We start from the raw sequence: 13,312 nt of genomic DNA on the forward strand, positions 1-13,312 counted from the left end.
ATCCCTAAACTTCTTCATTAATCAATGTACTGTGTGTATTAAATTGTATCAACGTTTTATGTGTATATTAAATCATGAATTAGTTTCTTAAAAAAGACCGTTAATCTTAATCTTAACTTGGTACCGTTAGTAAGGAATAAAAAATATGTTTGTATACAGTAAGCTAACGTAAAATCTAGTTAACATGACTAACACTATCTGTGATATTGTTTTTTAGATGTATTTTTTAAAAGGTCACTTAGAAAACGCCATAGTGTAAAGTGTGTACTATTTTATAAAGAGAGTTCACGTAGTGTTTATATATCGTGTGGGAAATCAATCGTACTTTTCTATCATGTAATTTTTTTTATATAAGATAAAAATTATCTTCTCTTTTCATGTTTACATTCCATTTTTGTATGCCTTTTTTATTTACATTGCAAAATAAATGGATGTGATCGAATTGTTTATTGAAAATATATTCAAATTATAAAACAATTATAATAGATTTTCATTTCAATATCATACATATGTAATTGTCTTAATAACAGTGTAACATTGATTTGGGTACCTGGACACTCAAATAGCGACGGTAACGAGGCAGCTGATGAACTGTCAAGGCTGGGAGCTGAAACAGCCCCAACAGGCCCCTGAGCCCTACTGTGGGTTGCCTTGGATGATGTGCTCCTCATAACGAGCTTAGGTCATGGGGCCAGGAAGCAGAGCATAATGCTCTGGCAAAAAGTACCGATAAGGAACTGATAAAAGGTTTGCTTTCGACCTAATAAAACTCACTAGTTTATCATTAGAGCCCGGGGAGATTCAGCAAAATGAGAACTCTCACCTTCCGCACAGTAAACACTCTAAAGACCTGGGCAAGCCCTATTGAAGGAGATAACTATTCACGGTGAACCACAATAGATCTTCACAGGTCGCGGTGACATCAGAAGCTTGTATAGTTCCACTACCGCCTTAAAGAAAACAAATAATGGTCTAATATTCAAAAATTATTTTGAGATTGTCTAATTTTGAATAAGAACTATTTTAAATATTCTAGTTTCACATGCATAACAAATAAGCACAGCGGGATTCATAGATATGAGAAATAAAATCATTAGGAATCTATGTTTTGTCAAGGAATCTCAATACACGTCTTACTCTACACAGATAGCAATCTCTGAAGACACCTACTGTTGTCGAGCAGGGGTGATTCAGTGGGCTATGCTATATATTATGGATGCTTCCTAAGATCCTTAACCGCTCTTGCCTACTTTATAAGGCTTCTGATTCTCTAGTGTGGTGTTTACTGTTGTAACAGTATGTTAACATCCGTTACATGTGCTAAGTAGGTAACTCACTTGGGAGGATGTGCAGCAGTTGTCTGTTGACAGACTTGACTGTTTCTCTCTGTTAAGTCTTCTTTGTATATTCTCGCATGTAAAAAATAAAAAAGTATATTGTTAAGTGGCACGGGTAACACCCCAGTGAGGTCACATTATTTTATTATTATTTAAACATCAAAAATAAATTAAACAAGAAAAAAATGACAGTATGAAAAGCAGAAAAAAATGCTAAGCTCTAATAAAGTCGCGAGTTCACCTTGAGAGCGGAGATGGGGAGAAGTAAAATAAAAACAGTTTTAATAAGTGGAAGATTTTATATTGTATAGTTGGATTTACATTTTTATGATGGGTTGATAGCGATCCTTCTTCAAAACCCCAACAGTCATATTTAAAACACAGTAAAGGCCTTGAGTTACCCTTATATCTTATATATTCAACAACACAGCTCAAACTTTAATAATAAATTTTCATTATTTTTATTTAGGCCAAATATTTTAATACAACAATAATATTATGACGTAATTCTCTTGCTATCACTAGCATTTTCGGTTCTGAAAGCTCAACCACACAACAGAGTACATCTGACAAAGAAAATGGCTGCCGAAATTGAAATCTTTATATTTGACCTTGCTTTGTGCCAAAAAAATTCAATATACCTTTTGTTGTCAATATGAAAAAGAAAAATTTTTTTTTTAATAAATTATAGTGTGACTGAATAACAATAAATTTATTGTTATTCAAAGTTCGTAAATTAAATATTATAGAAATTTTAAAATGTACACGGTATTCGATAAATTCACATTTAAAGATTTCATAAAAAAAAAGTTTATGTCAAAGAAGATTATACGAATTGAAAAATTCGAAAAGTATTATTACCAATGTTTTCGAGCAGTCTTGCAGATTACACAATTCATCATTATAATTGAAAGATCCATAAATATATATTTAAAACTTAATGTCTATTATTAATCTTGACATTTCCCTATCATATCAACCCATCTTTATTTCAATTCAAAAGTGAGGGATAATAATTGATATTACATTGTGATATGTAATTATAATATGTGCTTCCTATACATAAAAATATTACAAAAAGTTCATTTTCGAAACATGACAAATGAAGTAAAGATTTAAGTTTTATTTTTTATCAATGGAAATGTAAAATATAATTAGTTTATGCATCGTATCGGAATCAAATATCATGTTATTAAAAGTAAAAGAGTCAGCAATTTACATTTAAAAATGACAAAAACGGATAATGCTTCATAAAATCATTTTTTTTTTTTAAGGAATAACCCGCTAAGCCTCTATTTTGCGGTTTGTCAGCAGGTGGGATAGAGGATTTGGAAGGAAGTAATGAAAAATACACCACAACACCCAGACCAATTGAGGAAAAAAATCTTTCTTGGATTTTTTTCTTGCAACTGGCGGGAATCGAACCCGCGACGCCAGTTTCACAGTCGGCCGTCTAACCAACTACGCCTATGTACTTGGTTGTTCATTGTTTAGGCACAATTGTCATCGCCAAACAGTTAAATCACTAAGTTACTCAACAGAGCGGCATTCAACTGAATGGCTAGGGGTTGAACATCGCTTAGCCTCTTTAATTTTAATACAACAATAATAATTGTTTTATTTTTTGATTTATTTTGTTAGGTTAGGTTTGGATAGGTTTGGGGTTAAGTTAAATAATTTACAAACATCGTTTTTTTTACTTTACTTACTCCTAATAATTAATCCTTAACAAGTTCAGGGAAAAAACTTTTTATTTTATTATTAATTTCAACCCAACCTAACCCAGCGGCTTTTGGTTCCGCTATTTCCAAAGGGCTAGCTCAAAAGCAGCCAGCGTGTTGAACGTTGAGTTATCTTAATTCATTCAACAAACGGCCCAGCCATTCGGTGCGGAAAGGGAATTATGATAATAATTACTACTAAGGCGTACGACTGATAATTTTTATTTCACGTAATTATGACCATGAAATACTTGCATTTTAAATGATAATAAATAAGAGTGCCCAATGAACTTTTGGTGATTATGTGTATACAAATAAAATATGGCTAGATATTTTATTACACTCCGATGATCACTTGTATTTGGATACTCTGCTAAAACTAATGATACTATTGGAGTAAAAATTTAAGAATTGATATTTATAATGTAGGTAAAGGTACACATCGTATTCTACAAATATATCTACGAAAAAATTATTGTGCACATTGTTTTATTAAGTAGTATAATAAGTAATATGTATAAATATTGAGCCTTGAATTATATGAACTACGTATTATATAGTGCACAGTACATATTTGAATTATAATATTAGTATTCATGATATTGTATTTTTAAAACATAAATAAACGCTAGGCAACAGATTAATAGTTAAATGACTGTCGTAATTTCAACATTTATATATTTTCTGTTATTTCATTAGTCTGCATATTTTTTTTCATTTTACTGGGGAACTGAGAAATTTAGACAAAAATAGCATAGCATGACAAACCAATAATATTTTGGACATTATTTAATAATATTCAATTGGAGAGTATTTCACACATCCAATATAACATTAGTTTTGAACAGCCAAAACTACAATGACTGATATGTTTACAACAACAATATTCACAGATAAATTTACAAATATTAAATAAAATAAATGCACAAACAATTAAAATACGTTAAGTAAATTTTTGTTCGCAAGACTAGATCATAATTGCACATCAAAGTGCACAGTTTTGCATGTTTATACATATTTGAATTTTTTTACAGTTGATCAAGTGGATAATTAGAAAAGTGATGAAAAATGGGATAGATTTGCCTAAGAACACTGATAACCAAATTTGAAGTTACTTAAAATAACGACAGTTACAATAATGTTTATTGCATTTTGAATGTCATTCCAAAAAGACAGAAATCAGCTGCATATTCCAAACCAACCAAAACTAAATGTATCATTGAAGATTCTTTTTGGATATAGTTGTTCTAATTTTTAACCATCCAGAAAAAACGCAGATGCTAACGTTTTACAATATCCATCAACAAATACTATAATAACTTGATCATCTGCTGCTAAATTCTTTAATGCTTAGATATAATTAAAATGATTATTATATAGTTAGATGTCACGTTGAATTTAAACTATTAAATACATGGGTTGTAAATTTTTTTTAGATCAAGAATCATTTACTTATATTGTGCGGGGTATTTTAGGCTACTGACATTAAACATACATTATATAAGTACACAGTTTCAGACATGTATTAGTTTCTCTTAAGAAGTACTAAGTGTTTAACTAGCCACAAGATCCTGTTAATCGTGGTACCAGACAATTACACTACCGACATTCGAACATTATACGCTAGTTTAGTGAGTTAAATACATAGATCAGACATGTGTTTCTTGCTAACATTGAAGGAGGATGCATCTAACTATGTGGTCACAATGATACTAATTATTATTATATTATCTAAGGCATGCTAACACAAACAAACAATCGACTACAGAACAATCAAAGCTTTTTGGTCAATAAAAAAATATAAAAAATAAAATAAGCATGCGAAATAACATCAGGATGCTTTATCTTAACTTATTTATTATGTTTATTTGATGTACGTATAAATAATGTTTATCAAAAAGAAATGTAAAACTTGTAAATAAATTAACAAAAATATTTATAAAAAATACTTACTTGGCATATTTTCCTAAAAAATATTTTTTTAAATAGTTAAAATATAAAAATATTTTTTTGACTGCAGGCCAATACAATATGTAAAGTAAAAATGCACACAGAGCTACCAATACGTGAAATAATATTATTTAATATGGGATTGGATTATCTTAATAGTAATATGTATTCAAATACACGTAATAGCGATAAATATCTAAAGGAAAAAAATGGAATTATATTCAAATGGAATATTTAATATGAGATATGTGTAGTGTAGATAGGTTATGTAATATTTTTTAAATTCTAGCACTACTGAAGGCCTTCAAAAGGAATCCATGAAATATTAAAAATTTTGCACAAAAATAAAGAAGGAAAAAATAGTATTATGGTGGATGACCTCGAGAACTTATAAAAAAAACATATTCATTTATTTTTATAAAAATTATAATTGTATGATTCATCAAAGAGGTGTACTAAAAGAGTGCCAAAGATAAAGTATTATTTTAAAAGCACGATATAACTTTAAATTGAAATAAAAAAAGGCAAATATTTGTTGGAAAGAGTTTGTTTTTGTTGTGTGCGAGAGAATGAAAAAACGCATTAATTTTTTGAAAATGATATCCGACAATTGTCTTCTGCGACTAGCAGTTAAGTAGCGCAGCGCATTTTGTCTGTGCACTTTTTCAACAAATATGGTATTATTTTCAAAATGGTGCGTGCTTCGAGAGTTGTTCATTTATTTCCATAGACTGAGGAAATAATGCTGTCGCCAACACGAAGAGCCTTATGCATTTGGCGAACTGAACACTGATTTTCAAAGTAAATTTCTATGATTTGCAAGTGTTGTTTAAGTGTAAAGCATTCCATTATTAATTTGAGTATAGGAACAGAGGTCAAATGTAAAAAATGGACATAATTTGTTCGACAAGAGAGTGTAACGGGAAAGTTCTATCACGTCCAAAAAAACACCTGTTAGATTGTAGACAAACTATGGCACTATGAAACTTTTAAAAGAGGTAAGGATGGTTTGGTTAGGTAAAAAATTGTTATAATAAATTTGAAATATTTATCTACAACTCTATGGCATATAAAATATATTTAAGTAAAAATACTATGATAATAACACCCTAGTTATATTATAAATGATAAACATGATGGAATTTTATGAATTAATGATAAATAAAACCTAATAAACATTAGAAAAAATGGTGGTTTTGCCCTGTCTGGAAAATGTGTTTTTTTATGTAGAACATAATACATAATTATCAAAAAAGATATGCAAATCGTGGAAAATTCTTGAATTATATATTTAATGGTTAAAAAAATCTGACAGATTCACTGTGAGAATCACAGAATTATTTCATCGTCATAATCACAGAATAATTGTCAATCATATAAAAATAAATTGACCCATTTACAGGCCGATATCTTAAAATAACTTTGATGGATATCTCAACTGAGATGGAGGAATTATTGGAGAGTGTGAAAATCTGCAGTCTGCCTTCACATTATTCCAAAATTTTGGGTTAAAAAAAATTATTAGCTTTTGCAGACTCACAATTTTTCACCATAATATTAAATCTGATGAAATCTGTCATTTTACTGTGAAAAGTAAGAAAATAATGCTGTTAATTATTCAGATAAAATAAAAAAATAGTTTCATAGAGTTAAATTAACCATAAATTCATATCATTTACCATTCTTTTCAAGTGCATAGAGCAAAATAGTGAAAAATTTATAAAATTATGACTATGGGATTTTCTAGCAGGTATCAAAAATGTTCTATTTACATCATTCGTAATACTAATTTGGCACAAATTTATATAAGTCTCGGAGACAGTGTAAAGAATTCTAAAAATCAACACCCAAATTTATATTTCTTACAAAGTTTATACTTTGAATTAATATTGTACAAAAAAACTATATATTGTCGCGTTCAGGCAAAAGTCACTAACCCTAAAAAAGTCCATTTTGAGTTAAATGTCATTCAAAGTGTGAAATTATATTATTTAAGAAGCAAAATTCATCAAGGTTACTTAGTTAGAAAAAATATGCGGAAATCAAAATTATTTGTTGCTTACTAACTCTTTTGGGTTGAATTGTTCAGATTATAAACAAGTGAAAGACACAAAACCAAATTTTAGCCACCTTGCCACATTATTAACTTTCCAAATACATGAAAATGCATCTGAAAGAAAAAGTTACGAATGGATTTTTTTTTAAAAAAGACTGTGTGTAGGAACTGTGTGTACATAAAACTTCCAAAACCCAAAAATCTGATTTTTCCTTGGTCTCCAACATTCGAGTTGCGATTTCCCAAAATGGCGTTTTTTGGGTTAGCGTCTTTTGCCTGAACGGCGATGATATACTCTGACAATTGTAATTTAAACGTAAGCAATAATAATGGATAAAGAATACATTGCACATTCACAATAAATGTGACGCTATCTATTTTATGGCAACATTTAAGTCACTTATGAATATAATACATCTATTCGATGACTCGCAAAATACAATAATTTTATAAATAGATAAATTATTACAATACATATTTTAAAGAGCAATATATCATATCAAAAAATGGAAATGTATATAAACACAGTGTGGAAGATTTATACATATGTTGAATAAGAGAAGAACATAATTTTGTTAAGTTTGAAAAATCTGTATGGTATTTATTATTCATGTTAATGATTTTATTGAATAATCAATATTGTTTTTGGGTTATAAGTTATTACGTAAGAAATGTTTTTAAAGATGTGAGTGTAACTAATTTAACATCAAGTAAAAATAAACAATTGAACCAACAACGTAAATATTATAATAAAATACATTCATAATCTAGAACACAATTTCTAAATTAAATTACAATTTGTAAAGATACGCATCAATATTTTGTATAAAATAATATAAACCTATATAGGAGTGTTTTTGGGGGAAAGTTTGATAAGGGTAATAATTTAGTTTGATTCTACATAAGTACTTATTATTTAATTAACTAATGATTTTATGATACTAAAGAACTGGTAAAATATAAAAATTGTCACAAAAGTGGATGATTAGTCCATTTAAGATAAATCTCATAAGCCAAGAGCCTTTAATAGTTAATAAAAAAAATACAAGATATAATTGTATCGATAGGACCAATATGAAATAACATAAAATAATATGAAATAATCATTTTTATTTTCGTTGAGATTTAAAAACATGAATTATTGCATTATGATTTTAAGCCGCTCTTCGTTCTTATGAAGTCTGAGGTCTGCCCTAAAACTAAATTACGTTAAGTACTAGCGGGATTCAGTAGATTACGATGGTGACTGTATTATACACTTTAGAAAACTGAAAAATAAGCTGATCAGAAATCTGAACAGAATTCTGTACAAGATATTTTATAGCTAATTTTTCAATCGTTAAATTATGCGATACTATTTTATGTTCGGAAAAAAGTCTGTGGACATGACGCAATAAGCAAAAAAACCACTATGCACACAAGATAGTTAGGCATACGAGCTTCTAAAATTCTGAATAAGAAAAATGAATGGATTTTTATCAGAATCTCAATTAGAAAGTGTCATGACGTCAGATTTTTATACAGTATTTACACACGCACACAAAATCTGAGTGAAAAATTTCAACAAAAGCAGGATATATCTTTACATTTATATTTCACCTACAAGATTTCAACAGATTTGTGTATTACATGACCCAATATTTTATGAGTTCAAATTCGATCATAAATTGAGTATTACTGGGTTATTATGACGTGTAGAACTTGCGCTATTTGCCTACATTAATCGCATAGCAGCGTCTATCAATACTGATGATGGTCGCAATCTGAAATGTCTGTAAATAGTGACCACTTAAATAAAAAACAAAAATCCATTTGAAAATGAAAATAAGATCAGTTTTATGATTTGTATAATACGGGTTTCAGTATGGTAATGTAATTGAGAACATCGTATTAGTTGTTTGGTACCGCTGCAATACGCTCCTTCAGGCTGATGAACCTCCCTTGAACTAGTTGCACTTGCTGCCTCAGGGTATCGCTGACTTGTCGTTGTAACTCCTGAACTTCCATTATCTCTTTTCGTAAGTTTTGATAATCATTCCTGACCTGGAGCATCACAGTTGAAATTCAAACATTCAGTTTAGCTTTAGATTTCCCGTTTACGTTGGCATTCCATTGTTTTACAATACGACTCTTTCCGTATACAAAGTAAAACAAAAATTAAACAACCAAACACCGAAAACACCTATGAAATCGATTCACACGAATCATAAAGTTTTCTTAATGATCGGAAGACTTACCTATTTCTTAGTTTTGGAGTATGGAAAACACGATGACAAGTTTATTGATATGTCGTTGTGCTTCGATACAATTGTAAAACAATGGAATTTGTAGGAAACATTATATTTATACAATCATCCTCCAGAAAAAAAAACAATAATTAACACTCAAATATTTCCAGAAAAACAGTTAAAAATGATTAGTATATAAAATATATTTGAGAGGGTTAAGCGCAAAACCAAAAATAAAATTTACGGAAAAACAATAATTTTACCAATAAAATATTATAAATGGTAAGTTTTTAATTTTTTGGATTGAAAGTGTAATTTGAGTTTTTTTTCAGTAGGGTTAAAAATACAAATTATAATGATCACGATTTTTTTAAACGAGAATGATATAATTTTTTTTAAGAATTATAAAAATAATTAATAAAAAGTTAATTTATAAAAATTAAAACACCGAAGAAATATAAAAACGAAATTCAAAAGCCATTAATTTATTTAGTTTTTTAAAGAGATACATAGGTTTAGCAGTTTAAATAGAATGGTTTATATAATTCTTAATCTTTATCAAAATTGCTTCAATGCTTATAATAAATATGTATGTACATGCTGGATCATGGAAAAATGCTAATGTTGGTTGACAATCAATGATCATAACAAGTTTTGCAAGAACATACAGTTGATTTTATTCATAATAAAATATGATTAAGAATTCACAACAGTTAACGAGAAATATTTATTTCTAACAAATGTTATATTTATAACTTTAAGGCTTCAGGTTTGGCAGTGAAGAAAATAATTAATATGATTACCCCATTTTTCAGAGATCTCAAAGTAAAAGCTTTTTTTTAAAGAATATCCTCTATTTTGGGGGCTTGTCTGCAGAAAGTTGTAAATTCTTAATCACTACTTTTTTTTAATGTATTTATGATTTTGCCATTCAGCGTGAATGACATGTAAATGAGTACCTAAAAATAATTAACAGATACAATATTAATAATTTAATTTCGCACTACAAGGAAACACTAAGTAACATATCTGAGAGATGTTTAAGTAATATCCCATATTTTAGTGAATAATATGGTTTGTTTATTAATGTAGTCTTTCACTAAAAAAGCGAAAAAAATAAGCTAGACAGTTTCAATTAGGAAAAGCATAGCGTAATTAACACGATTGCAGACATAGATAACGTATGTAATATCAACTATAACCTGTCCATAAAAAAGGCTATCCATTAATGTGTATTTTTAAATTGCTCATTTAAAAGGAGTTATTATACATGTTATATATAACTGTGCAGTTTTAAATAAAAAAAATATTTGGTATAATATTCGAGGGGGTACCCAAAAAAGGGAAAAAATATTGTTTAAATGTATTTAATTAATTCGTCGTAATAAAGGTCGGCCTCGTGGTGTAATGGTCAGCGCGTTTGACTACCATGCAAGAGGTCTCGGATTCGATTCCCGACATGGTGGATATGAAATATTTGCTTAAAAGGGTGTTTTCACCCTAGAATATTTCATAGTTCCTGGACTGGTACCTGAAGCATAAGACTGATCATCTTACCTTAATGTAACAAAAATGATCAAGATATGCTCCGATTGGTGTACCAATGCAGTGCCCTATGCACCATTAGGTGCGGAAATGGAATAATGATGATGACGATTTGTTTAATTATCTTGTTCAAAAACATCATATTATTTTTGGTCAAAAACTGATAGTTTTTTTTTGCAGTCAGCAGTCGAGGAACAAAGGTGGTAGTCACCCTTCTCATTTCTAAATATTTACTTAAAATCAGCTTCACTGAGCTACAAGTCACTCTGAATAGAACCACAACTTCTTCGATGGTCCGTCGTCGGTCTTCAAGGATGATTTGCTTCCAGGACGCTGTTGAAAGAAGTCCTAATCATTAATTGACATTCCCCTCTTTTAAAACAGGAAAACCACTTAAACACTCAAGTTTTCTCTATGGCATCATTTTGTAGGCCTTTGTTAATATTTCAAGAATTTCTGTGCCAGTTTTTTCGAGCAGGAAGCAAAACTGCACGTCCACGTGCACTTTGAGGCATTCACCGTAAAAATGACGAGCACACAAAACAGAAAAATTCACACCAGTCAAATGGAACCTTTTACAGCGACGACACTTGGCATACTGACTGGGAAAAGGTAGATTTATACGATACTACCGGCAGAACCCGGTACTAAAAAACTCCGCCCACCGCAATGTTAGTTTTGTTTCTTTCGGGTAGCCCTCGTATATCTTGGGCAATTGTAATAAACTATTGAGAAACACCATCAACAAGGTAAATTAATTCCTCAAAACATATTGAGCATAATAAAAAATTGATATGGAAAAGTGTGTCTTAAAACAGGCTACACGCAGACAATACAAAACCTAATAACACGAGAATTTTTATATAAAAAATATTCTTGGAAATAATTCTGCACTCTTAAAAAATGTACACAAATATATTTCTAGCTTATTGATTAATGACTAAAAAGCAGTGTTCTTTAGAAAAGGAAATAAATCAACTAATGTGGAGTTTGTGAAACCATATGCAAGATCACAAATCAACGTTAAGGAAAATATTACCCCTCAAAACTTTAACTTGCATTGAAGTAATAATAAATGTGTTTAAAGAAGTTTATGTCTGCAAACGTGTTAACATAATATACCATTTTGATTTCAATGGAGACTTCTGATAAAGTGGTTTTAGTCTTTTTAGTTGCCATAATAAACCTTTAAATGCATTTTCCATTTTTGTAAGAAAGCTAAAAAAGCTAAAACTAAAAAGGGTAATCACAAATCTTCACTCACCGTTGAATTCTGGTTCCGTAAAAGGTTAGAATGTTATGTAAGGTATAAAGGTATTTGATGTATTTTTGTTTTCTATTAATTACCTAAATTATTGGACCTAATATAATAACCATTTCATATAAGCGCTATGTAAAGTTAATCTAGTCAGAATTATTTTAATTGGGTACAATATTTGTAATTCAAAAAGCTGCAAAATCAACAAATTGTAGTTTGAATTTAAGAATTATTAACTTTACGAAGCATTCGTCAGTGAGATAACAAATATATTTTTTTAATTTGCAAACTTGGGGGTATCAGGTATTAAGTCAAATATAATATTCCAGTAAATAATGAATACTTTGAAAAGAAACAGTATAATAATAATTGTTTTTAATTTGTTGTTCATTTTTCCAATCTATCAAACTTGTCGTCTGACCGACGAACACTTAGTAAAAATTTAGCTTTACGATAGCTTAATAATCATAAGACCAAATCTTATGTTTTTTTTTTAAATATTTAAAACATGTAATCAAACCTCTGTTACTGATTTGAGAAGTTTTAAAACAGATGCATCGGGATTCTGATCTGGCTCCAATATTTGCCTTTCAACTGTGTCTATTCTACAAGCCATCATATCGAGACGCTCATCTGTGCGTTTTACCTAAAATCGAATATTCTGAGTTTTATATTATTTAAGCAAAAAATATTACAAGAAGAAATCCATCAATAAAAATAACAATTACTCACGGAATTCTCAAGATTAACAACGGCTGCCTCCATTTTTATAAATAAAATGTGTTAACAATAATTGCACTTTTTTCACATTCAAACTGCCGATGTATTGCCGGTAATGTTTAAAAATACAGTTGACATTACCTTTTTCTGCTTAATAAAAACGAATAAAAAATGACAAACGTCAGAAATTATTAATTTCTTACCGATGTAAAGTTACCATTCAAAAAAATGCCAGCTACAAAAAAAGGAAATTGGCTCTTACCCACATAATTTATTTTCGTGACCTTTATTGAAATAATTTATTGTTAGGGCGTAATTTTGTTACTTTTGAACGCATTTATTTTTGAATTTTATATCTCAAAACACAAAATGTCTATTCTAACCAAATAAATTGCATGGTCTTGACATATATTCTTAGAGAAATATGTAAAAAAAATATTACGCATGAAAATGGCGGTCTCACTGAAATTAAAACACCATGGAGTGTTTTTTTCAAT

General features: G+C 29.3%; 1 protein-coding gene across 2 annotated transcripts; it reads right to left on the reverse strand.

The window, feature by feature from the left end:
• Positions 1-1,616: 1,616 nt before the first annotated feature.
• LOC148285817 (uncharacterized) lies at positions 1,617-13,077 on the reverse strand. 2 transcript variants are annotated; one of them, XM_088232865.1, is made up of 3 exons: positions 12,828-13,077; positions 12,616-12,756; positions 1,617-9,107 (listed from the first exon to the last, which is right to left on the reverse strand). In XM_088232865.1, exons 2-3 carry the CDS (start codon positions 12,712-12,714, stop codon positions 8,955-8,957), a joined length of 252 nt encoding a protein of 83 aa, XP_088088991.1. In that variant the 5' UTR covers positions 12,715-12,756; positions 12,828-13,077; the 3' UTR covers positions 1,617-8,954. The 2 variants fall into 2 exon arrangements, with proteins under 2 accessions (XP_088088991.1, XP_088088246.1); XM_088232120.1 differs by having other exon boundaries at positions 12,616-12,741; positions 12,828-13,067.
• Between the last annotated feature and the right edge of the window lie 235 nt (positions 13,078-13,312).

The sequence above is a fragment of the Micrasema longulum genome, unplaced genomic scaffold (genome assembly GCF_059751315.1).
Source record: "Micrasema longulum isolate JH-2025_06_02 unplaced genomic scaffold, ASM5975131v1 h1tg000002l, whole genome shotgun sequence".
Classification (NCBI taxonomy): domain Eukaryota; kingdom Metazoa; phylum Arthropoda; class Insecta; order Trichoptera; family Brachycentridae; genus Micrasema; species Micrasema longulum.

Bases quoted from the DNA above. Each gene is read 5' to 3' on its own strand.
- LOC148285817 (XM_088232120.1), bottom strand. From the start codon at position 12,860: ATGGAGGCAGCCGTTGTTAATCTTGAGAATTCC. The intron at 12,742-12,827 runs GTGAGTAATTGT...ATTCGATTTTAG, and splicing joins TTGTTAATCTTGAGAATTCC to GTAAAACGCACAGATGAGCG. The intron at 9,108-12,615 runs GTTTGATTACAT...GTGATGCTCCAG, and splicing joins TTCTCAAATCAGTAACAGAG to GTCAGGAATGATTATCAAAA.